Here is a 27,797-nt window from a genome sequence, read left to right on the forward strand (position 1 = left end):
ATTGAAGGCTTCATTGTCTCCATTAGAGGCAGATCATGAGGCTATTTGACTATGTGACTATGACATTGTGAGGCTGACCATGATTGAGACGGAAGTTACTGTGTTCCTCTTGTTCAAGTATTCTCTGTTACCTCACAGGTATACAGAGATAATCAAGCGTGTTAATACCTATGTTTCTATGAAAGACCAAAATTGGAAAATGTCGACTTTCACCGGTGAAGGTCAATAAAAATCAAATACATCTTTGGAAGTTTGAATATTTCATTACTTCTTGTACATTCGACCCTCACCGGTATATGTCTACATTCACAGATATGCTCTGGTGAGTTTCCAAAAGAGAGAATTAGATTGATTGGGAGTCAACAGGCTGTTTCCCACCCAGTCGTTTTCTCTGTTTGGATTCAGTCAGCTCTGTCAGTCTTATGCAAGTTTTGGTGGTGACAGATTAGGTTATGTTAGGTTATGAATATGAGAAATATGTTAGAAATTAGGTTTGGAATGTTTAACGTTCACTATTAGAGCATGATGAATTTCAACATTCATCGGTGACAGTCAGAAATAAGGATATTTAACAAATATTTCCGACATACAGCAAGCAACTACGTGTTTGTCCACATTCACCGGTGAATGTCGACACTCACCAGATTTGGTCTTTCACTGTAACACCTATATATGATTTATCCCGTAGAGATAATAGATGTGGCTTCTGAATAGGGCCTCTTTGATGTCTGTTAGTAGATTTACGTATACACAACACACTAAATAGATATTCAGAAACCATGTACAAATTTATTTTAACTTTTAATTCTTTGTTTTTGTTGGGCCATCACTCAGATGCTTAACTTAGATCAGGTAGAACTAGAAAAACGTACTTTTGCATTTACAAACGTTTTCTTCATTTTGCTTTTACGGCTTTTGTTTCAATTGATTTATTCACAATAAAAGTTTTGCTTGCTTCAACAACCTGTCCCAAGCTCTAACCTAATGTACATTTTTTTATTATTGAAATGAACGAAAACTTTCGTTTTTTATTTCATATATACCTCAAATTTACAATATAGTTTTGCTTTGTTTTTTTGTCCAGGTTTCTAAATATTCCTTAAAGGAAAAAGATTATTTGTTCTCCCACAAGTGACAATAATTGAGTGAAATCCAAAAGTTATCGCCTGATATTACAACTAGAATAAGCTGTAATGGAGAATAATTTTAATATTATAGCTTCTATTCGCAATTGCTCAAAACACGCTTCTATATTAGAGATTTTCAAGTTTATTCTATATTAGAATATTAGAGATTTTTCAATATATATTATTTTTCAATATATTAGAGATTTTCAATTATATTCTATATTAGAGAATATCTGCTCTGATTTTAGGAATCTAAATCCCAAATCTGATAGGAGCAATAATTTGGATCCAATTAATTTCTTGATTAGGAGATATTTTTCCAGTATTTTTACAGATGATTTTTGATCCATTTCCTAATATAATTTTTTCTTTTCGTTTAAGACAAGTGTAAGTGATATTGATTCCCGTAACCGTTCTATCGATGGGTGCGTCGATCTCCACATAACAAACTTGGATCAGACCATACAAGCACGAGAGATGAAACGGATTTTGGGACAAACATTTAGCCAACATGTTGAGGTAAAAAATGGATTTGATATTTTAAACATTGTCTCTTGTCTATTCTTTTCTTTTGTATTCTTATTTAATGATGGCAAGGTTTGGGGTTCTGCTTCAGTTGGGTTTGGTATATTGTAGAATCAAATAATGACATTCCGAACGCACTCACAGCCGAAGTAACCAGCCAAAAAAATCCAATTAATGATGAACGTTTTGAAGGCCTTGTTGAAGAAACACAGAATCTAGAAAAGTTTCACTTTACAGTTCGCAGGGCTCCATCAACTCCTTTGTGCAACATTACAGAAATAGATTTCTATAACAAAACTTTTCATATGCAGCGAGAGACGGAATCAGGATCTAGGATCTACTGCAGACTGAATATCATAATGCCAGATTGATAATTGAAAATCCTTAAGTTGACTAAGGTTTAATATATGAAGAAATATATGAATAAAGTTTCTGTTTCTGAAAGACTTTGAAGTCGTGTAGGATGATGAAGGAAAGTGCCAAGAATTCTCATGGCTTTATTTTGCATTATCTGGTGAGGTCTAAAATGATTAGGAAATATTTTTAGGTAAAGATTGGGGCAATATCTTAGGTATGATCCTTTTAAAGAATGATAGAATAAAATTCTGTTAAATGATAGAATAAAGAATACAATTCTATGAGAATTTTAATAGTTGAAAGATGATAAACATACTTTAATCGACGTAAACATCCTAAATTTTGAGCTAATTTTATATCGAATTGGTCAGAATGACTACAGAAAGATAAAAACTCATCAAGAATAAATCCTAAATATCTATATGTCTTAACCCTTTCTAATTCTACTCCCAAAAACAACTACCTCTGGTATTACTTTCATCACTTCCGTCATGCAATCAAGCAAAATGGAAATTTCATGATTACAGCCTAACCTAACCTAGTCGGGTTAGGTTAGGTTAGCCTAACCTAATCTAGTCGGGTTAGGTTAGCCTAACCTAACCTAGTCGGGTTATGTTAGGTTAACCTAACCTAACCTGGTATTACTTTCATCACTTCCGTCATGCAATCAAGCAAAATGGAAATTTCATGATTACAGCCTAACCTAACCTAGTCGGGTTAGGTTAACCTAACCTAACCTGGTATTACTTTCATCACTTCCGTCATGCAATCAAGCAAAATGGAAATTTCATGATTACAGCCTAACCTAACCTAGTTGGGTTAGGTTAGGTTAGCCTAATCTAACCTAGTCGGGTTAGGTTAACCTAACCTAACCTGGTATTACTTTCATCACTTCCGTCATGCAATCAAGCAAAATGGAAATTTCATGATTACAGCCTAACCTAACCTAGTCGGGTTAGGTTAGGTTAGCCTTACCTAACCTAGTTGGGATAGGTTAGCCTAACCTAACCTAGTCGGATTAGGCTAGGTTAGCCTAACCTAACCTAGTTGGGTTAGGTTAGGTTAACCTAACCTAGTCGGGTTAGGTTAGGTTAACCTAGGTTAGGTTAGGTTCAAACCTAGTCGCACCTACTCTAGTAACTAACGACGTGCTAGCATTGCTGCTTCAGAGTACGAAAAGTTGGTCCAGATAACGGAATTGGTCAACGAAGACTAGACTAAAGTAAACTGTAGTCATAAGGTTTTTGAAATATTTTGCAGGTTTTTGCGCTATTTTTTCACAGGGTTCGGAAATCCGTGGGAGCGACACTGCTGACAATAGCAAATTAAAATAATCGCAAACGGGCGTCAATTGTATGAAATCAATAAAGATGAATTCATTCAGTATATTCAATAAGTGAATACAAATAATAATTATTTAAAACGACCCAAAAAAAAACAACAGGTAACCGAGAAAGGCAAATTTTAGCAATTCAACAAGCATATTCAAGCAATTCTCAATTATAGACAAACTTTTTAATCGTAACCTACTTTATTTAGCTTAGTTTGTAAAATAATTGAATTTAATTGACGGCTAAAATTTTGCTTTATTTCTTAAACTGATTTACATCAAATTACAAAAATTTATGGTAGAATTTGACGCCAAAAACTTTAGGTCAAATTTCATAAAAATAGCCATAATGCAAACGATATTTGATATTTGATTTTAGTAATTGATACTTTTAGTCTTTATTCTTTATAAATATTTGAATCTGAAATGCTTTCTACCCAACATATCCTAATCCGATACAGAATTACCTTCTAGTTCCTCAACAACGTATTTGTTTGTTATTAGAAACACACCCAAGAAGTGAAGTTAGGTTAATCCTAATGAAAATATAACAAAACATAATGATAAAATAATACTTTAGAAAAAAACTATGGAGACCTAACCGAACCCAACCTAACCTAAACCCTAACCTTACCCCCTCCCCCTCTAATGTGCAAATATATTGCCCAAATTCTACAATTCCAATGCATTCTGTCTACGTCCAATGCATTGTATCATCTGTCACCTGTTTTTTTAGGTATGGAACCGGTTTTCTGATATATAATCTAAGCGTAATTCTTGAATGTGTTCAGTACCCTTAACGATATGTGCAATATCATAATCAGACTCAGCAAAACACCTCGCAATTGCAAAGGCCTTCGCATTGGCCCTGTGGTAGCTCGGATCGAACTATGGTACTCTTCCTCTATTGGTTGACGACATTTCCTGACTACAAAGATCATGTGTTTATCGTGTGGGATAGAAGACATATAGATGTCTAATTGGCTTAAAGATGAATGTGTTCAGTACCCTTAACGATATGTACAATATCATAATCAGACTCAGCAAAACACCTTGCAATTGCAAAGGCCTTCGCATCGGCCCTGTGGTAGCTCGGATCGAACTATGGTACTCTTCCTCTATTGGTTGATGACATTTCCTGACTACAAAGATCATGTGTTTATCGTGTGGGATAGAAGACATATAGATAAATGGAAGTGAATTCACAAAAAAAGTAAAAGACCTCAGCAAGTTCTGACACTTTCTAAATTTAAACTGCACTCGCCATACTACAACTATAAAAAATATAATGCATGTTTCTCCACCAGATATGATAAAGCAGATAATCAAAATAACAACACGAATTAAAAACATTAAACAAAACTTTTTAACAGATTAGTAAAGGGCAATTTCTTGACTAAAACCAATAAAAACGGAACCAAATAACAATTATAACATAACCTAAAGTAAATTGCAGTGAATGAATAAATGAAATTGAAAACGAAAAAACACTGGCAAAACAAATACTCAAGGGAATACTCAAGGGATAATTTGATTAAGTGATGCCCTGAAATTCAAAAAGGTTTAGAATTTTTAGGAGGGCTCATGCTATTGTCCGGGTCCATGGCCAAAGCCCCTCCCCCTGCACTTGTCCTTAAACAAATCTTAGCTTATTTGTCTTAAATAATAATAATAATAATATAAAAAAATATAATGCATGTTTCTCCACCAGATATGATAAAGCAGATAATCAAAATAACAACACGAATTAAAAACATTGAACAAAACTTTTTAACAGATTAGTAAAGGGCAATTTCTTGACTAAAACCAATAAAAACGGAACCAAATAACAATTATAACATAACCTAAAGTAAATTGCAGTGAATGAATAAATGAAATTGAAAACGAAAAAATACTCGGGCAAAACAAATACTCAAGGGAAACGACGATAAATTTTCATTTAGCCTGAGACAGACAGAATTAAAGTTTACATTCGGTTCAAACCTGATCCGGACAGAAACTATTAAAAATGACTGATGTGGCTCCTTTTTCTGAGTCCCTCAATGGTGTAAACGGATTGCTAAAAAAAACAATTAGCGTTCCCAGCATTTGTTTACAGCATTAAGATATTAGTTATTATCATGCTATTAGTAATAATAACTAACAGGGTTTCATTTTGAAACACTTTTTCCTAAATTGCTGTTGAAAGATTAAATAGTGAGAAATGAGTCTGCCTTAAAAAAGCGAAATGGAAGTAAAAAATGACTTCCGTTTCCAAGGGGGACTGTAAAACAGAAATGTTTGATATTTGACTAAGTGATGCCCTGAAATTCAAAAAGGTTTAGAATTTTTAGGAGGGCTCATGCTATTGTCCGGGTCCATGGCCAAAGCCCCTCCCCCTGCACTTGTCCTTAAACAAATCTTAGCTTATTTGTCTTAAATAATAATAATAATAATAAAAAAAAAAAAAAAAAAAAAAAAAAAAAAAAAAAAAAAAAAAAAAAAAAAAACACTTGTACTTGTCTAGTTTATGTCTGACTGATATTATTTCAGCAAAATTCTTATTCCTTGATATTCAGGAAATTTCTATTTATTGCTGTTTTATAGTCACTTCTGGTTTAACTCCCTAACCTTTCCCTCTCCTAATATCTGGCAACGGTGTCAATTCACAACGATACACGGGGGCACAAAATGTAGGCTTCTTTAAAGATTTACTGTTTCTTAGCATTTCCAATGAAAATACAAAAAGCCTTTCTTCCACAAAAATATCAACCCCCCCCCCAAAAAAAACAAGATTCTTTTTTCAAAATCTAACAAGGCAAAGAATCTGGGTGACAGTCCCCTTCCTAATATATGTCATTGATGCCAGTATATATCCTTTTTCAGAAACAAAAGTTGACTCATTTTGACGGTTTCCAATGTATTTTTGAATTAACCCATGTCTCACTTACAGCTAGTGGCGTAGCTAGGGGGCAAGGTGGGTAGCTATCTCCGGTCAAAGCCTCGGAGACCAAATTAAAGTTTTTCTCGTCGTTACTATGATGTTACTTGTATTTTGGTAATGATGGTGAAAGAGGGGGCACAAAAATGAAACCAAGTATTATGATGTGATTGGGAGGGGGGGTAGAAAACAGTTAAATTGGTTAGGATTTAGATAATCTAATAAAAGAGCAACGCCAAGAAAATCATTTTCTGAATTTAATGCAGTAGTAATCTGTATTAGTAAAGCGTTTGCAGCAGAGGACACAAATCTTCCGTCACCCAAGTAATAGTGCATTGCCCATCTTATGATTTCATTTTTTTTTAGAACAACTTCTTACAATGTTTATAAATGTTCTGTACACTGATATTTACCTTTTTTTTTGTATGTTTCTACTCTATTATTGTTTCTCCCTGAATTTTAGTTGCACAATGCATGGCTGAACAAAAATAAAAATATTGCGAGATCTGTTTGTTTTCTAAGCGTTGCAAATGAAAATACTATCCTAATCTGAACAAGATTATGCAAAATGTGTTTTTGTTTTCTCATAATTTAATATGCTACGATGCTGGGTCGTAGCATCCTATCACCCGATGCTGGGTAACTGAAATTCTCATAAGAACCAAACTATAAAATTTAGGTTTTTAATGGGAAACATAAATTGCTAATGAGCAAGTTTTTTATTTTTTTTTTTTTAACGAAAGGTTTTTAAGACTATAAACCAATAGTAACCTTTTTTTTAAAACGCTTGATGAAAAAAACACCAAAGTATCATTTTCGAACCTCAAAGTATCATCCACAGTGAAATAGTGTCAAACAGACTCTAAAAATGGCCTTATGGGCAGCTCTTGAACCTTTGCATTAAAACTTGTGACTTTCTACCATTTCGCTGCAAAAACCTATGAACTCGTGACCATAAAAAAACTGGGAAATTTCACAGGAAACCTTTGACGATGGCAACAGTGATCGTCAATAACCGAATGTTTTCTTAGTTAAAGTTTTTTTTTTTTTTTATTTATATATATTGCTTGCGTGTTAAAATATAATAAAATGAAGTATAAATATAATAGGGAATAAGAATTTGATTTAAGATAGTGAAAATTGAAAAAATATAAATATCCGAATATTTTGACTTGAAACTTGGAAGCCACTAACAAAAAAAATTCCGACTTTTAGATAAGTTACATAATTTCAAAAAATGACTATCATAAGCCCCAAAGGACCGAAGTCGCATTTTGGAGTAATAAAACCATAAAAATAAAAAAAAATCATAAAAATAGCACAAGATCAAAAAACTGTCACAAAAACATCAGAATCAGAAAGGCAAATCCATTCATTAGTAAAAAAAAAGACTTTCCGAATGTCAGAAAGTTAAAAAGGTAAAAAAAAGAAAAATGATATAAAATAACCATTGAAAAAGTTTAAAAGAGAACATACAAACAATGGGGAGGGAACAAAAGAATCACACGAACATAAAACTTGGGTATCACCAGTACCAAATAAACTAATGGTTTATTTTATAAGTAATGAAGGGGACAAAGGCTTTTACATACCTGGAGGCTAATTAACGGATGGGGGACAAGATAGGAACGGGTTCAGAAACATTACGTGGTAAGCGATGTCGGATGGGGAGTGTCTTTTGGGGAAAATGTTTTCGTACGAAGGTTTATTTTTGGATTTGTTGCTTGGCCTTTTTTAGAAGGAGCGAGTATCGTACCTTAGCTTGTTTAAAAGTTATTCTCAGGGCGTTTTTGTCGAAAGATTTAATTTTTTCTGATTCATCGCGGGGAATGCCAGGATACCAAACTGGACATGCATGTTCAAGATGCTGGCGGACAAAGGAAGTACAGATCCGTAAAGAATGGGATGGGGGGACGTTAAATTTATTCAAGAGCTTTAGGAGAGACAAGGACACGTTACCTTTATGGTCAATATCATTAACGTGGATATCCCAGATCATATCCTACTTTTGTGTTTTTCTTCTTTTAATTTTTTATTGTCTTAGTAACAAGTTTCGTTCGTTATGTCCTTTAAATTGGAAGTGGAAAGGTAGTATGTACTAAGAAATCTTTTCATTGAAACATTTGTGGAACAAGCATTAATGTATTCAATTAAAATTATGTTTTCAAAAAGAAAATCAAGGCTATTTTATCTATATCTATATATCTATATATATAAAAATAAGTTGTCTGTGTGTCGAGTGACGTCATGTTTGTGTGTCGACTGACGTCATGTTTGTCGACTGACGAAATTACAGACCGGGACATCGGTACACAAATGACGACCGGGACACCGGGACATAGGGAATATAAATGACGACCGGGACACTCAAAGAGAAAGCGACCGGGACACAAGGAATGTTCGATTAGCCATCACCATCAACAAAGAACCGGGACACAAATGACGACCGGGACACAGGGAATATAAATGACGACCAGGACACTCAAAGAGAAATTACAGACCGGGACACCAGAACACAAATGACGACCGGGACAAAAATGACGACCGGGACACCGGGACACAGGGAATGTAAATGACGACCGCGACACTCAAAGAGAAATTACAGACTGGGACACCGGGACACAAATGACGACCGGGACACAGGGAAACAACAACAACGGGGACGCCGGGGGCACAGGGGGATATATAAATGACGGCGGGAACACAGGGAATGTTCGATTAGCAATCACCATCAACAAAGCTCAAGGGCAATCATTAGAATAATGAGGTATAGATCTGAATACAGATTGTTTTTCCCATGGACAATTATATGTTGCATGTTCAAGAGTCGGTAAACCTGACAATCCATTTATATGCACAGACAATGGGACAGCCAAGAATGTTGTATATTCGCAAGTTTTACGTAGTTAAAAATATATATATATATATCTATCTATATTCACAGGTGGTACACAGGGACACAACTACAATGGCGCGTAACTAATATGGCGTGTAACGACTTACGCGCGCGGGGGGGCTTGGGGGGGTTGCGAAGCGCTCCCACCAACTAGGTGTTGGGGTGGCGCGAAGCGCCACCCCAACACCTAGTTTTAAATAAAATTTTTGTTCGTGCTTTCTTTTGAAAAATTCCTTTATAATTTACAAAAAAACTAGGACGACTACATTAGCTCAGTTTTGATTTTATGGATTGTATCAATGAAATTGGAGGGGATCAGATTGATATGGTTTTAATAAAGCGTCCAAAACTAATTGAGCCACAAACGATGTAGTTCGAACGAATGTTGCTGAAAAAACTCAAGACAAGAATTTCTAAACTAAGGGAAAATAAACTAACTATAGAAATCGAGAAATGTTAAACCAAGATAAATTCTTTTGAATTCATTTTAGTTCTGAAATGTGATATGCGGGTTTTCCCTGGGAGAAAAGTATTGACGCTTAAAATAAGATTTTTAATCTTCATTTTTTTTTTTTTGAAAAGATCTTACTATACTATTGAATAATGATAAAAAACAATTGGCTGTTTAAAAATAGTTGCCGTATTAATTTACAATTTTATTTACATACTTAGCAAATGTGCTTTAACTTAAAAAAAGGAAAAAATGGAGAAAAATGCTGCCAGAACTAGCACTAAACCTGAGTAATAGCCCTCGATTCCTTTACCTTACTTACGTACAAAGATTGTATGATGGATTTGTTGCGTACAGGTTTCTTCTTATTATTTATTCTAATGAATAGACATTTTTTTCAATGTTATCATATCGAGCCAGCATCGTCGTAGAAGCTCTTTATTTATAGTGTTTGTCATTCTTGAAAACAGTCAAGAAATTGCTTTTTGTATGGGTCTCCAGGAAATTTCTTCCAGGTTTCTCGTTGAAAACCTTTCCTTTACAAAGAGTCTCCCTGCGCAATATGATATTTTTTTATATTTAAACTATTAAAATTGCACATCTTCTTGTAGAATTCCATGTATTTGAGTAAAAATCTTTGTTTAGGTACTTCAAGTGTTCATTCACTATTTAGCGGATGGAGTTTATACAGCATGTGTTCGTGTTAGAAATCAAGAAGCTGGTCAAATAGCCATTTCAAATTTCCACAGAGCCAGAATTGGAAAGAAAAGAATTATGATATCCTACTATAACAACCAAGGAAAGCCGTCAGCACTGTTAAGGTAATGCTTTCTGTTCTTAACAAATAAGGGAAAATAAAGAAAAGAGAACATTTTCGTGCAAAACTAAAGGCCACATTCGACAGAAATACGACAAGTTTATTATAAAGTAAAGTTCTCAGCATTGTTTAGGTGAAACTTTCTGTTCTTAATGAATAAGGGAAATAAAAAAAAAGCTCAAAGAAAAACTAAAAAGGGTGAAAATAAAACCAAAACCTTGAATCTAAAAGAACTATGATACCCCTGTCATAAAAACCAAGTAAAGCCCTCGGCCTTGTTAAGGTTATACTTTCTATTACCGATAAGGGAAGGAAAAAAGGAAAAAAAAGTTCTTGTATAAACTTGAATGGTCTTCCCAAAAAAACTAGATAACCTCATTGTAGCAACGAAGGCAAATCATCAGCATTGTTAAGGTTCGACATTCTGTTTTCAACTAACGGGGAAAGAAAGAAGGAGGAAAGGTGAAATTCCTAAAAGTAAAAGTGTGGATATAAAAGAGTCATTATAGCTTTATTAGAACAGCCCAAGAAAATGTACAATATTGCTAAGGTTATATATTCTCTTTCGAACGAACGGGGGAAAATGTCATGCACACAAAAAAAGTGGGAGCCTGAAAACAAAATAATATGATCACCTTATTACAACAACGAAGGAATCTCCATAATTGCTAAGGCTAGATCTTCTGTTGAAGTAACCTGTTGGTGTTCAATGGGAGAAAGTGTCATTTATAAAACCAAAGGATGCACTCAAAAGCATAATGAAAACCTTATTATAACAACCAAGAACAAGAGCCAAGAGCTCATATGGCGCTTGTGACGAGGTCGGAAGAGCCGAGAGCCAAGAGCTTCTTCCCACCAAGTTTCATTGCGATCTCTCCACTCTAAGCATTTTCAAGATATCCGCTTCCTCCTCCAACTTCCCCCAATGTCACTGGATCCGGTCGGGATTTTAAAAGAGCTCTGAGACACGAGGTCCTTCTAAATATCAAGTTTCATTAAGATCCGCTAACCGGTTCCTAAGTTAAAAATATCTCATTTTTTCTAATTTTTCCGAATTAAACATCCTTCCACTCGCCCCTCTAGATGATCAAATCGGAGAAGCGACTATTTCTAATTAATCTGGTCGGGTCCCTGATACGCCTGTCGACTTTCAGCGATCGCTATATTGATCACGTATCTAGTTTCGGATCTTCTTCATGTAAAAGTTGGGATGGTCCAGGATTCGAACCCGAGACTTCTCGTACCCTAAGCAAGAATCCCTAAGAACCTGAGAACCTAAGCAAGAATACCCCTAGACCACAAGTCACACTTAAGAAGAACAATCGTTTTTTTATTGGCAAATAAAATTCTTCTCAACTATCTTGTTCGCTCGCTCCCCGTCCCCCAGATGGTCGAATCCGGGAAGAGACTAAAATCTAATTTAATCTAGTCTGCTCCCTGATACGCCTGTGAACTTCTATCGTCCAAGCTTATCTGGAAGTGTTCAAACTAGCAAATTTCCCCAACTCCCCCAAAGAGAGCGGACCCGGTCCGGTTATGTCAATAACGTATCTAGGACGTGTGTTCATTCTTCCCACCAAATTTCATACCGATCTCTACACTCTAAGTGTTTTTTAAGATCTTCGGTCTCCCCTTCTAATTCCCTACAGTGTCACCGGATTCGGTCGGGAATCGGGATCCTGTCTATTTGCTCTTGTACCTGTAAGTAAAATTCATCTGAGTCACTAGAATCTCCGTCAGTCGGTTTTACAGAGGCATATACTACGATAACTGATATCCTGAAACTTTTAGTCATAAAATGATCAATTTGTATTTTATTGTTAATACCTTCTCAGCCTAAACAAGACTTAACAGCTTCCTTATATATCATGAGCACTGCTCCCTGTCTATGTAACTCATCATTCCTGCCTGAGTAAAAAAATTCTGTATCACCTAAGTCCATTCTTCCTACCCCTGCGATATGAGTTTCTGAAACTTCTAATAAGTCCTGTTTGAATCGTCTGAATTTGTCAGTCGAATTTCGGTTCGATAGTTATTTTTTAACGTCGTAGTAGTAGTAGTAGTAGTATTAATTTATTAATCAAAAGAAATAACACAGACAAAATCAATCGGTAGCACAACAAAAGCGTTGCTTGCGAGGGTGTGTTACTAACAAAAAAGAACAAAAAATAGAAAAAAAAAACAAAAAAAAAAACAACGAGTTAATCTAAAATGAGCAGAAAGGTGAAACCGTGTACCGAGAAAAAAAATTACATAAATAATTGTTACACAATCAAACAACATAATATCATGGTCCCAAAGCAAAAAAAAAAGAAAAGAAAAAAAAGAACAATAAACAATTATTTCTAATATTAAATCAATCAATCCCAATCTAATTCAAAGGTATACCTACCAAGAAACCGCACACGCAGCACGGCTTTAAATTGATTAATGGGCAATTCTTTGATACTTGGAACAAGCTTATTCCATAGCTTAGCCCCTCTATAAATAATTGAAAAAGCAGTCCTACTTGAAACTAGGCGAGTAACCTCAATATCTCCACTTGTTCGAGTTCTGTGATCATGAATATTAGATCTATCCCGAAAAATTCCTGTAAAACATTCTGGAACGCACCCATAATGGTACTTATACATAAAAACTAGTGTATAAAAATCGCGCAATCCGGCTGCAGGCATTATATTTATGATACTGTACATTGACCTGACCAAATCCCGGTTCCCTATTCCACAAAGTGATCTAATGGCATTATTCTGAAGTTCGCGGATTGGGCGAAGTATTGAGGGGAATGTCCCAAGCCATACAGACGAGCAATAAAAAATATACGGATGAATCAGAGAAAAATATGATAACCGTATAACATTTGAAGGAAATAAATGTTTCAGTTTACGGATAATCCTAAATTCCGCGATAATATTCTACTTATAGCTTTTACATGGCACTTAAATGATAAAATTTCGTCAATAATAATCCCAAGGTACTTAACGGAATTTGACCGCTTAACAATTCCCTTTGGTGTAGCTATTTCCGAAATCCAAGGATAATAATTTGGGGACCGTGAAAAGATAACAAAATTTGACTTATTTATATTTAGGTCAAGGTTTATCTTCAACCAAAGACATGTCGTAGTCATTGCTGCATTAATTGTTGAGGTAAGTTGTTGTTCAGTTGAAGCAACACACATCAATGTCGCATCATCAGAAAATAAGGGTGTAGTGATCCTGGTCACCGAAGGTGTGGGATCCACTATATCCCCTATTCTAGAAGTAGCTGCAACAGCATTTGGCAGATCATTGATAAAAATCAAAAAAAGAGTAGGACCTAACACAGAACCCTGGGGGATACCAAATTTAACAAGACTCTTACTTGAAGAAAATCCATTAATGCGAACATAATGCTCTCTGTTTTGGAGATAATCACAAAGCAAAGTTAAAGTAGCCCCTCTTAGTCCATAAAATTCACATTTTCGAAGTAGTAATTGGTGGTCAACAGTGTCAAATGCCTTAACCAAATCAAGAAACAGACCAGCTACTCGAAGCTTATTATCGAGAGCTCCATTGATTACCGAAGTTATATATGATAATGCCATCTCTGTGGTTCTCCCCTTCCTGAAGCCAAATTGAATTGGATTTAACAGATTATGCAGTTCCAAATGATCATAAACTCTAGTGTTAATAAACTTTTCTAGCACACGAGAAATAACAGGTAAGACTGAGATAGGCTGATAATTTCCAAGATCATTCTTATAACCGCCTTTAAAAACAGGGGTAATCTTAGCAATTTTCAAGCAATCAGGAAACGTTCCCCGGTTCAAGCACAAATTGATGAGGGAAGTAAGAATATCAGCAACATAAGGAAACGCTATTTTTAACACCAGAAGATTGAGTGAATCACTACCTGCCGATGTATTTTTCATCCCAAAGATAATTTTCTCTACTTCATCACGAGAGAAGGGTCTCATATACATAGAAATATCAATTGGAGTCTTCATAAAAAACTCCAAGGGAGGATCTTCATCAGAAGATACTATACGGGAAGATAAATCTACGCCAATATTAGCAAAATGTTTGGAAAAAGCATTATATATCTCTTCGGGTTTCTTCGTTGGTAGGCCATTCTGCATTACTACTTCATCGGGAGTAATAGAGTTCTCTATCGATATTACACTTTTAATTATTTTCCATGTTTTTGCAGGGTCACCACAAGTCTCAGTGAATTTATTTACGAAATATTTTTTTTTACATTTCTCAGTAATTTGTTCAGGGCATTTCTATAATTTTTATAAATTCTTAAGCAAATTGGATCATTTCCATTATTTATGGAATTCTTATAAAGTTTATCTCTTTTATTAATACAGCGGAACAAGCTAGGCGACATCCATGGTTTCTTAGGATTATTTTTCCTTGATGGCGAACGAACCATTATACATGTTTTTGTCACTAACAAAATTAGTTTATCGTAAAATCTTTGAAAACTCGTATTTATATCATCCGTAAGGTCTATTAAATTATTCCAATCAACTTCTGCAATTACCTGCTTAAATTTTTGAAGATTACTCTGGCTAAACACATGCATTGGACTCTTAGGAATTGTTGGTGCTGGCTTTTGGGGAATACAGAGATCAAATCTTGTTGAAATCGCAAAATGATCGGATACATCTGTAATAATAACTCTTGGAGCTGAAAAAAAAAAACAAATTTGAAAAAATATTGTCAATTAGCTTTGTTGATGAGGTGGTTACTCGTCTGCATATATTTATAGTTGGAAACAAAGCATAGGACATACAAAGCTGCAACAAATCCATAGAAACACTCGCATCAAGCTCATTAAGGTCAATATTAAACTCCCCGAGCATCATAAATGGATGTGAACTAGTTGCTAGTTTCTCCAGCTGCTTATCCAAAAGATCCATAAAGATTGGTATGGAGCCAGATGGCGGCCTATACACTATAATAACAAATGCATCTTTAGGTGTCAGCCTAAGCTGAAGAATAAATGGTTCAAAAACCATTTCCTGGTATACTACTAAGTCATTTCTTACCAAAACCTCAATATCGCTTCGGATATATGCACCGTTTCCTCCGTGTTGCCTAAACTGTCGATTCCTATTATAAAATTTATATCCTGGTATATTTAAAAGAGCGGAGTTGTGGTCATTCAGCCAGGTTTCAGTAAGACCGATAACCTGAAAAACCGAAAGATCACATACTTCATTTAAAAAATTAAACGAAGAATTTAGCCCTTGGCAATTGAGATGGAAAACATTGAGGCCTCTCGCATCTCCACACTCAGATTGGATTTCATCTTTAAACAAATATTTGGAACTAATAGATTTATAATGCCCTGCTACTCAATGTCATAACTCCGATGCAGCTGCTCCGTAAATATACCCCCAAAATCTACATTAGAAGCTTCCAAAGTATTAAGACGGCTACTGCTCCGGGAATCACGATCATAATTATCCATTGTCATTAAAAACAAAATAAACCTCGGTACATGGTTTCAATAAAGATAACAAACAGACACAAAAAAGAAAAACAAAAATGATTCACTTAATAGCACTAATAAGAAAAAGAACAGGCCGTGCAAATATTGCCTGTAACCCGTTCATGTAAAGCTCAAGCTCCTAACACAACGGCTCACAACTTAATAATAACCACAAATCGCAATATCGTAAGAATACTTAAAAAATAACTTAACAAAACTTCAATAAGACTTGATCACCAAAATACACAAATTACGGTATCAACAGATCCTTTGCATTGTACCAAAGCACTTTAGCTACAGTGTTATTTTTTTACACAAATAACAGGGGGTCAGGTAGGGGGTACCCAGCATTCCACTCCTTTATCCACTAGACATTTACGGATGCCCAGGAGTTCCTTGCGTACAATACGCACACGAAGCGTAACGTCATCACCAATAAAAACATTATTATAAGTGCTGAACTTTTCCCCTTTTAGGTTTCTTCGTATTTTTCAGAAGAGAAAATCGAACTTGCGTATTGTCCACTTTAATTTTAACAAACTTAGTAGAGCGCTGGATAACACTAAACGACGGCAAATTTTCGCTATTTAATGATAATCCATGTACCATCACTTCTTTAATCAGAGACTCAGCATCCTCGAATGGTACTTCATTCAATCCCCTAAATAATACATTGCACATTTTACTGCGATTTTCCTCCACAAAAGATTGGCTGACTACTGAATTTATTTCCTCTTTACTTTTATCAATATTGCATACAAGTAATATTACAAGTTCCAATTTTCATGTTCTTTAAATCATTGAAATTATTTTGGTCTCAGGAAAGGCAATGGTCCCAAATACCAGCGTAGGACGGGAACAAAAACATCTTCCCAAGTCTACACCAAAGCGCTTAAGCCGGCTTAGAACCGGACAGCAAGAAATCCCTGGGACCTCCAGTATGAATGGAGGTTACTACGGGGAAGTGACCCATAGTAGCTAAATTGTCTAGGAAGAGTATTTTCAGCCCGAAAACGCCCACCAAAATAGACCAAGCCCACATTAATTATCTGTTAATCGGAACCCTGTGTGCATTCTGTGTCGTTTATTTCAATACAGTAACCTCCTATGAAATTAAATAGAGAAAAAGTTTTTTAACTCTAAGTAAGGACCTACATTAAAAACATAAAAAAAAAATTCCATATATGAGGCGGCATCCCCTCTCGAGCCCCTCTCTTTTTACGCTAAAGTTTGAGACTTTTCCCCTAATTCTTTAAGAAAGACTCCACAAACATTAGGGTCATTTAATTAGAATAAAAAGCTTTGTCAAAGCAGTAAAAACGTTATGTAAATGAGCAAGGGACTTAAGAGGGTGCAGCCCTACTCATATATGGACTAATTTTTGTCTTTTCAATGTTTTTCTGTACTGTAAGTTGAAAAAACTTATTCTTTTATATTTTAATTTCTGATTGCTAATTAGATCATGATGGGAAATCCGGTACCCTCGAGATGGTATCAGGCTGCTCCCCTTCTCTCCATTCTGCACCCACCGACACTCTTTCATAACTGGTGATTGGAAACTAAAAAGCTTACTATTCTTATTGAACGTCCATTGTGTTTCAGGAGTCGTTCTTAAAGAATTGGGACAAAAAGTCAAAAATTTACATTTGCCCTTGTTTTGCAATAGCCCTCCTGTGGGGGGGGGGCTATTTTATGGGGGTCGTTTATCGCGGAGAGGTGTAATTTTTGTGGGTCATTTTCCGAAGGGGTGGGTATTTTCTAGGGGGTTAACGCTGGCCACCAAAAGGGATAGGCAAAGATAAAAAAAAAACAACGCTAATACATCTTCAGACAAGTCAAACAAGGCATGTTCAATGCCGATAGAAACCATAAAAGAAGAGATCGTCGAACAATAAGATTTAAGGGATTGCAACTAATCAAATGAAGAAGAGAAGGTGAAAATCAGAATTGTTCGTCATTGAAGCTAAAAGTAATTAAAATCTAACCTGTATTAGGCTAGACTCTTATTATCTGGATAGGGATGGAGTAGCTTAAATACATTTGGTTTGCTTTTTTGGGCGGGAGAAGGAGGTCAGTTGTTTTGGTTTTCCTTAAAAATATTGTTTCTAGCTTTCTTATTTCTTCTTGCACTGTTCTTGTTATTCTATTCTTCTGGTTTTTGCATATTGCTTCTGAGGGTATATTTCTTTTTTATTCTTTTGTACTAATATAAATGAATAAATAAATCTTAAGACGAGTACAGCTTAAATTGAATGTGCAAAGCAAGCTTAAAACTAACAAAAATATTCTACTATTGAAGCAGCAATGAAACCCAAAACGAACAGATATTAAATAAACCATCATTGCAACCAAACATACAACAGGTACTAATGTAAATGAATTAATAAATCTTGAAACGAATATAACTTCAGTTAAGTATGCAAATTAAGACTGAAACAAACAAAAATCACTTCAAAGAAGAATATGGGTACTGCTTACTTCACTAACTGTAAAAGTCTTGAATACCTACTGAAAATGTATTGTAATACAAATATTTTCTTTTGTACTTTACAAAATTGAAAATAAAATGAAAATTACGGTAAAATTAAATTTTGTATAGATGGGCTTTTCAGCAGCTGATTTTTTCCCAAAACCGTTCACAACAAATTTAGTTTCCCCACAAATTTAGTTTAGTTACTGCATCCTTCCCTAACTGTAAAAGTCTAAAGCCTATTGTGTCATTGCCGAGTCACTGAAAGCGAATTATATTACAAATATTTTCTTTTTCCAGTTATTACAGCATTAAAAGTAAAAATTACACTATTCAAATTTTACTTATTCAATTTTATTTTGTTATGGAAAGGATTTTACTTTCTTAATTTCATTTATTTAATTAGAATTAAACCATCACTCTGCCTATAGTATATTAAAACGCTAAATGCATATTAAATGCGTTCAAGACCTTGTGGCAATTAAATGTTTCTCCTTGCACCATAAAATATTACATTCAGATGCCTACTGGTACAGAAATTTTAACCCAGTACGCCACTGCTGATGTGGGTGGTTCTAGCGGGCACCTAGCTGAATATGATGGTTGAGGATCAGGTTCCATCCCAGTTTTTAGCCTGTTGGTAAAATGGGCTCTGACTATAAGTGATAATCGGTTGGGTAGACTGATAGGTCCTGTGTCTTAGTGTTGATTTAAATCTCTACTTGTTTGTCTATCTTCGTTAGACATGTTGGTCACTTGACTGTATAATCTTTAATTATTTGTGCTTTTTCCTTGTTTGTTTTCCTCTAGTGCATTTTTGTAATGTATTGTAAGAGGGCAAAAATAAATTATTATTATTATTGTTACTATCATCAAACTTGTTTCCGAAATATCATGAGTGTAGTAAAAATTTTTGACGGCTGCAACTATAGAACCTTTTATTCAACTCTTGCTCTTATTGTTTGTATTATATAGGTTTACAACTCCTACGTTTTTTAACAGGTCAGAGGTTAAAAGTCTTTTAGCTGAAGTTCCGAATAACACACTCCCTTTGTTCCGATTTCGAGAAGTTTTTGAAAGGCGATTCAATGCATCCATTAGTGTTTCAGATCTATACAGAATGAAGGACATTGTTACTATAACTGACGAAAATGGAAACGGTCGAATGATCTCTTTGGCGAGAGATTCAAGAGTTCTAACTGATGACTGTGGTGGTGTTTCTGAGGTAAAAAGATAAGGTTTCCTTGCCATGCCACCGCTGCCACGCTGAAAGGTCGTATCTGAAATTTTCATATATCTGAGGCTATTGCTGAAAATCGTTTGCTATACTATTTTCAAAAGAATAATCAGTTGGACAATGTAGGTCAAGAGGGTTTACGTCTGATTGAAAACATGTTACCCTGCTGATTCTCCCTTTGAGAACAGCTTAGTAAATGGTTTTGGGCAATTACCTAGGACGTCTGGAAATGTCAGATACGACTTTTAGGCGTGACAGTGAGGATATTTTAGAAATGGGAACTGATGCACCTGAATAATGTTTGGGTAATACCTTTGATACGCTTTCAAATTACTCTTTGGTCGACAATTTTCTTGACAAGCCCCCAAAGTTAGCCTTTAGATAACCACCAAGACGTGGTTATAAGGCTGTCTTTTTGGCTACCATCAACTTAAGTCTTTGCCTATTTTGTTTACTTCCTTTAAATTTTGTAAAAATGACTTCGAAACTGTCAGGAAGGAGACGTTTTTTTAAGTTTAAATGATTTTCTTTTTCTAATTTTTTGGAAACGCATGACAATACATAACCCTAGTGCCGGAGAACTGGTCAAAGGAATATATAAGTACGAATAAACAGAAAAGCACAAAAAAAAGAACTAGCAAAGACCAACTTTCAATGTAAATTTAACTTAAGAGTTTCTGATGTATCGAAGATTCAGAAACCTCATTTAGGGCTCATGGTTTTTATTGCTTCTCTGCTGCTTTTTGTTTTTTGCTTATCGCCTGGGATTGATCTTGAGGGGTGCATATGCAATAACGGAGCGCTTATACTGTTACGAGCAAAGCAAGGGTCCATCTTTTTCTGAGGGAGATGAGGGGGGGGGGCTAGTGCCCTAGAAAAGTGAGAGCGTGTTTGGGTGAATTGGGACAAAGGTACTGTTTGGTCAAAATAAGAGCAATTTGGGGAAATCACAGGGTTCGAGCTGCAAATTGAAGCGAAGCATGAGTTTTATCTTTCCCTTGTCCTTCCAACCAGAACCACGACTGTAAATGAGGGTCTGGGTGGCCTTGAGGGGCATGTCCCTAGAGGAAGCTATAACCTATTCTACTGAAAAGTATTGTTCTCGATTGTAAGCAATGGGTGCTTTTGATTATGGGTTTTGCAGGTTTCTGAATTTTACTTGAGGAGGGGGAGGAGCGGGACTGCTTAACTTAACCCTGCTATATTATTTTATTAAGGGCTGCCTCTCCATTATAGTCTAATATTTATGGGCATGAATACCTATTGAAATATGGCGTTAGCAACAGCAATATGATTCATTAAGGCGTCGTTGGCAATTATTTGCCTTATTTTCGGATCTGTGTCCCTGCACGAGCTTTCTAATGATTTGGGTGGTGGTCTGACCAGACAGACCAATTCTCGCATTGGAGTCCCCAGCAGCAATTAGGTAGTCTAGTGCAGCAACTGAAAAGGGCACTTGCGGCATCGGCAGCGTCATGAGTAGCGGTATATGCGGAGAGAATAGATATATTTACCAGGTTTCCTTTAAGACTAATCCTGGCCAATCTGGGAGAAACTGGTTTCCACTTAAAAATTGTGTTTCTGGTTTTTTGGTTCATAAGGAAACCAACGCCATAAACACCCAAATTATTGTCTATCCCAGAATAGAAATAGTGGAACTGCTGCAGTGTTTTGGGTGCTGTAATTACTGTAGAGACTGAACAGGAGATTCTGGTCTCGGAAACGAATATTATATCAATGCTGTCTTATGGACAAGGAACACCCTGCGTAGTTTCTTGTTTGACAGATCACACGTTCCAACAACCAATAGCTAGTCTTGATTTTGCTTCCTTTATGACAAGAACGCAGTACTTGCTTACCTCTAGATACTTGCACCAATACAGGTGTTGCGTCATTTGCCGGGAACGCCGTAGCCGTATTCATAACTCATCTTTTCGGTCTGAGGTCCTCTCTTCGTCTGGAATTATGTTATTCCTAGGCATCTGCTGCTCTTTGCAGTTAAGCATCTATGAGTTACAGACATCTACATGGCTTTTCGTTTTCCCATTTTGTATCTGCTGTCTTTTCTTCCATTAACTGCTAGTCTGCAGTCTGACCACTTTTTACTGGTTTTTCCTCTAGAAAAAATTGTATGGCCTTTTTATATAGGTGAAGACGTAATCCTTCAACTGAATTATGTAATTCAACGAGGATTCCAACGTCCATCTGAAAAGAACCGGCCCATGGTCCCATTATCGTCAACATTGGTAATATTTTTCGGGATATTTGTGACAGAAGGATCATTTAACCATTTAAGTTCCCCGCACAGAAGGACAAAGTTTGACATTGCTGATGGATGCAGGGAAATCATGTCAGGGGAAATTGTATCTGATTGTTCGTTGTCGGTTGTGGCTCATTGTGTAATGGGATTGCTAGCGAGGATTTAGTCTCCATGAAACACATATCATCTCGCATGAGCGCTCAACGAACAAGTGCTGGTCAATGTCCTTGCTCAGCTTTATCCCTTTCTTGACCTATTTTCAATGTTAGGGCCATCAGTAAATGGGGAGAAAAGAGCTAATAACCAAATCTAATTTAAATTCAGAAACAGGCCGTTGACATCATCCTCCTTCTGTACCCGAATAAAGTCAACCAAAAACTTTGCAAAGCTATAGATAGATAGATAGATTTATTTACACGAAATCCCAATTGGGAATGGTGACATACACAAAACAAGTGAAAAAAATATAGCAACAAAACATAGACTGAAAAGATAGTAAAACTAATTATTTAAGAAAATCATCACGATCTCTCATACCTATCCGGACGAACTTTCCAATATTATTTATATTTAAGTAACACATACTTCTTCAATTCTCCAAAATCCAAACTCGCCCTCCGACCTCCCTACCAAATATCTCCAAGTGCAACTCCCTCAACTCCCTACAGTCCCCTAAAAGATGCAGTCCCCTTAGGATGAGTCCTAAAAGGACTCATCCATCTCTCCACACATAGGGCAACTGTAAGGACCATCCCTCAGTGTATTTGTCCCTAAATATTTCTTACGTTCTTCAAGAGGCATAAAATTCCCCCCTACAAACATTACCCATTTCGAATCTTCCAGAGCCAATCCCATTTTTAGGTAAATTTCTTCGCCCCAGTTCTCCTTGACCTCCGCATATATCCCAAGGGACGGCGAGGTGGCCTTCTCAGCTTGCCAACCCTGAACTTCCTGAGATTCTAGCCTAGTAGCAACTAACCTAAATACGGTCCCTACCATCTCTTCTATCCTCTTTCCCTCATTCCGGCAAAACCTCTCAACTGCATTATTTCTAAATTTAACCCTTTATATGAGTATAGTGTAAAGGCGTGTGCAATATCTCAGGCGTAGTTAAGGGCACTGCGTTGGAAATCCCAGGGAATGTTGAGGAGGATGTTGAGGAGGACTCAATCAATGCACTATGAGCATCCCGGTTGTTAGAAGGACGAATCTGCAATATCTCAGGAATGGATGATGCATTTAATTGAAAATTTCTAAGAATATTAAGGGTAATATCAAAATAAACTAAAATACACTAATCATAACTAGTAAATTAGATTCGTATATTTTAATTCTTAGCCTGAAGATCTGAAAACCAAAGAAATGTGCTTTATTTTAATTAGTAAAAGTAGTTTGGCAATAAAAAACGAACAGAAATTAATTTAAAAAGAAAACTTTCTGAATGGAAGTTTTTCAAAGAAAAGTAAAGGGCTCTACAATAATTCAATTTCAAAACTATCAGAAATTACTATTACAGAACAACTGAACCCAAAAACAAACAGACATTAAAATAATTGCCCACATCAGGCATAAAGATAACAAATAGTGATATACTACTGCTAATACTACTTATGATTAACTGTAGCACCAAGGCCTACACCTGAGACCTACACAGCTACACACACTCCTCCTCCATCCCAATCTATTCAAAGCTTCCCTCTTTACACCCTCGCAAGAAGTTCTCATTTCCCTTAAATCTTCCCTCGCGACATACTCCCAGGATCTTTGACAATCTGTCATTCTTCATCTGCAGACTATATCGTAGCTACCTCAATGTTTTTCTCATTATAGCCCTAGAGAGCGGGATGGAACATCATTTTTCGTACACCTCACTATTTGAGATACGGCCAGTCAGTCAGGTACCCAAAACGATTTATAGGTAATTTGTCTGGGAAGCCTCTAGCAAATTTTCCTTTGTTTTCCGGAGTAGCATCTGTGTAACTTCCATCATTCTAAATCTTAGCTCGCAGACTTATTTTCTCATTCTTCCAAACTTTTGAAACTGTGAAAGAAGCACTCTGGGCCTACTTAGAACTTCTTCATTGGATCCGCTGTCTTTACTAATAATACTACCTGATTAACTGAAGTTTTCCATTTGATCAATCTTCTCGTTACTCAAAATCACCATTCCATCTTCACTTATTGCTTAATCAATGTGCCTAGTCTTGGCAACTTAGTCTTCTTAACAATCTTCTTCAAACCTATAAAAAAAGTCTGACCTAAAGTCTTCTTTAAACCTATTATTGCACCCTGAACTCGAACCTCTAAAAATTTATTGACATTGCTAACATTTTTGTCATTTAGAATACTTAAATCATCAGCCTGATCTAATTCTAGGAGAGTTTTACTTCTCCATTTGATTCCGTGTTCTCCCATTGCCTTTTCTGTGTTCCTTAGGACAGAGTACATCAAAATGATAGCGGGGATAAAACGCAGCTCTGGTTAATTATTAATCTAATACGAGACCAGCTACTAACCTCATTTCCCACCTTAACCGCAGCAGTTTTATTCTCATACATAGCACTAATGGCTTTAACTTATTTGTCTGATATACAATACAATGAAGCTCATTTCGCTGAAGCTCTATTATCAGGTGAATGAAACCCTTGCACATAATTTATAAAACTGAGGACTAAAGGAGATTCTGGCACTTCTGAGTTTATTGATCTAATAGTGAAAATTGGTCTACGCATCCTCTCCCCTTCCTAAAACCACACTGTTCTTTTATTACAACTTTATCTACAGCATCTCCAAGTCAAAAAAGTATCATGATACTAAGTAATTTGCTTCCTATAGAAACTAAGCTAATACCTCTATAATTACCACGCTCACTCTCATCACTTATCTTATAGAAGGGTTTAATTAGAGTTTACCTAAAATTTCTAGGTATTTCCCCCTTTAAAAAAATAATATTCAGAATCGTTGATATTTTATCTTTAACTTCTTAACCTCCATATTTAAAAACCCATTTACCACACTATCTGCACCTGGGACCTTATTATCTTTTAGTCCTTTTAGTACTGTAACTAATTCTTCCTCACAAAATAAATCTTCCTTCACCCCTTCATTTCCTTCCTTCAAAAAGTCACGAACTTTTTTATTCTTTACTATATCTTTTCCTGTTACTCTATCATGGTTGTTTATTCATCTATAGTTTATTTTGTCTATGTTTATTCATCTAAGGTTTATTTATTCATCTATATCAGTGCCAGTTATCTTTATGCTTGATGTGATCATTTATTTAGATTTCGGTTCGTTTTGGATTTCACATTTTATTTAATAGTGAATTCTGGTTGTATAAAGTTTGAATCAGGCTAGAACTTTATTTTTGCTGGTCCTAAGTTCATTTAAGTTTCTCTTTAATTTTCTTTGAAAAACTTTCTTTTCGTCTGTTGATTTCTGTTCGTTTTGTGTTTCATATTTTATTGAATAGTAATTTCTGGTCCTTTAAGTTTGAATAATGATAAAACTTTATTTCTGCTGGTCGGAAGTTCATCTAAGTTTCTTTTTTCTTTTCTTCGAAAAAAAAATTTCTCTTTTTTTTTTATTAATCTGTCAAAATTCACGCTTTCATTCTATCTGAAACCTGTACAGTATTGGAAAATATCCAGAAATTTGAAGAGGAAAGAAATTAAAACAGTATTTTTTTTTTTACCAAACAATCAAAATTCCACGATCCCTGTGCTCGAGTTTGATACTTCTGGTATATTTTCTAATTTATCTGTTTTGATTCCATTTGGGGACACTTTCGGTCAAAAATAGTGATACTTACGTGTTGCATAAACAAGATTTATGGACCCTGTAAACTCGTTATATTACATACATTTTCAGGAGGGTAAAAACACAAGATCTGACGCTCAGTTTTTTAATCATAAAGTGTTACCTGTTTTTTTCCCCCCTGAAACAGACTGGACTAACTAATTTTTCCATACTCAATGGGAGTAGAATCAGCTTTAAAGCTAGATGCCACTGATCTCCATATTTTAAAATGGCTTCCTTGAGTTTCCTCCTATCAGCTTCTCTTCCCTTTTTAATGTAGTTTATTCACACATTCCAATTTTCTGGGGTTTTCAGAGTCACTTTACAGCGGACTCATTTTCATATTGTCCAAGTTTAAATTATTGTTTTTTCTTGGTTTCCATTCTTCAGGACATTGGGCTCAGGGATAATATGTATATCAACCCTTCAAAGATACCCCGTAGAAAGAAAATGCTAGGGACGGTGGCACTCTTGAACTCTATTTGGAATGGGAAACAGGAAGGAATACAAGAGAATGGTTGTAACACGAATAAGGAGAAAAAAGGATAAACTAGCTAAAGATAAACTAGCAAGACAAACTAGCAAAAGAGCTTTTTGATCGGATTAAAAAAAAAGACAACCGTAGCGTATTCTCTTTTATGACAGGAAAAAAAAATTCTGAATATTTTTATTTCAACTAAATTTCATAGTTCCCTGACTCTCCTCCCGCCCCCCTAAGAATACAAATTTTTCCTGAAAGCATCAACTGAACTCCCCTGGCGTGGAACATAACGGATTAAACTTTTCTTCATACATAAGATGCTTCTTCTCCTATCTCTTAAATCTATTATTGCTTTTTCATCCTTTTTTGTTTTCTTTTTAGTTTTTACGTTCGTCTGTCTGCCAGACCCACTATCAACTTCCAAGAGAGGGCACTGGAGGCTGGGCAGAAAGAGAAGCTAAATTTGATCTCCCCAATGTTTGTATCAGCTTAAAGGACTTTGAACCCAAGTTGAAATATTTGATTGAAACTCACGATGGCATACTGTACCTAAATAGGTAAGGTTATATTTTCTTTAATGATAAATCGAAAAAGTAAATCAAAAACAGGCTTTTTAAAAAAAAACTTGTTAGTTGTAAACAGCTAAAATTCGAGGATGAATTGTCATTTGATGATCTCTTCAAATAGCTTTAGGTCTATGTAAAAAAAAAGTTTTGCTTTTTCCCCTTCCAGCCAAATACAGAATGACATGTGTGTTTCCAAGAATGGTTTACTGCATAACCCTTAATCATCGGTAAATAAAATTCCGCTTATTAATATCTTTTATTTTTTGCATTTATAATTACTGCCTATTTACAGCATGTGCACTGAAAGAAAAGTAACTCGTCCCTCATTATTAGGTGTGCTCATGGTTTCCATTACTATCAAGTACTGTGAAATGTTGGTAGATCAGAAGGAGAGGATTATGCTATCTTGAGCCCCAAATTTTGCTTTTTTGGACAGAATAATGCCACACCGAGGTTTCACGAACAAGTTTATCAGTTGATATATTGGTATTTATTCCGACAAAAGAAAAGTCGAATTCTGTCATATCTCACTAAAGGCTCTGACTGTATGGGAAATTCTATCAGCAAGTTCAGAAAACTTTATAGTTGTATATGGGAGCCAGAATCCGCAAATTTCAAGCATCATCACTTGAGTTATGTCCCCATTGCGCGGTCAGGACTGCAGCACTGCAGCCCAAGAAGAAAAAGCAGTTGCATACGGTAATGACAATTTGCTCTGATGGAAAACCAGGAAAAAGTAATAAGCAAAACCAGGTCAAAGCAAAAGAAAAAATAGAAAATAAAATAAATTAAAATGTTTTTTTTTGTGTCCAGGGGCAGGATCTTGGTTCACCATTCGGGTTATGTATCTAAATTGAGTTTTGCCACAAATTGTCTTTCTTTTTGAATCGGTTGGCAGGTTCTGAAAACATAGTGTTTTACTTAATCATCAAAATTTCACTTCACATACATAGAAAAAGGGAAAAAATGTAGTTCGTGTTCACCGATCCTTTTTATCTTCGATTCTGGATTCATCTTCTTGATCAGGGGGTGGAAGGGCTACATAGGGGTTTTCAGAATTATGAAGTCTTATCTGATT

General features: G+C 35.6%; 1 protein-coding gene across 3 annotated transcripts in view; it reads left to right on the forward strand.

Annotated features, from left to right (window-relative positions):
- LOC136033725 (meiosis regulator and mRNA stability factor 1-like) overlaps window positions 1–27,797 on the forward strand; it is a 169,892-nt gene that overhangs the window by 68,600 nt on the left and 73,495 nt on the right. For all 3 annotated transcript variants that reach the window (XM_065714616.1, XM_065714617.1, XM_065714618.1), the window contains 4 exons: window positions 1,509–1,646; window positions 10,252–10,427; window positions 19,380–19,602; window positions 26,535–26,710. In XM_065714616.1, the coding sequence (XP_065570688.1) occupies window positions 1,509–1,646; window positions 10,252–10,427; window positions 19,380–19,602; window positions 26,535–26,710 (713 nt within the window). The remainder of the gene's footprint in view (window positions 1–1,508; window positions 1,647–10,251; window positions 10,428–19,379; window positions 19,603–26,534; window positions 26,711–27,797) is intronic.

The sequence above is a fragment of the Artemia franciscana genome, chromosome 12, assembly GCF_032884065.1.
Source record: "Artemia franciscana chromosome 12, ASM3288406v1, whole genome shotgun sequence".
NCBI lineage: Eukaryota > Metazoa > Arthropoda > Branchiopoda > Anostraca > Artemiidae > Artemia > Artemia franciscana.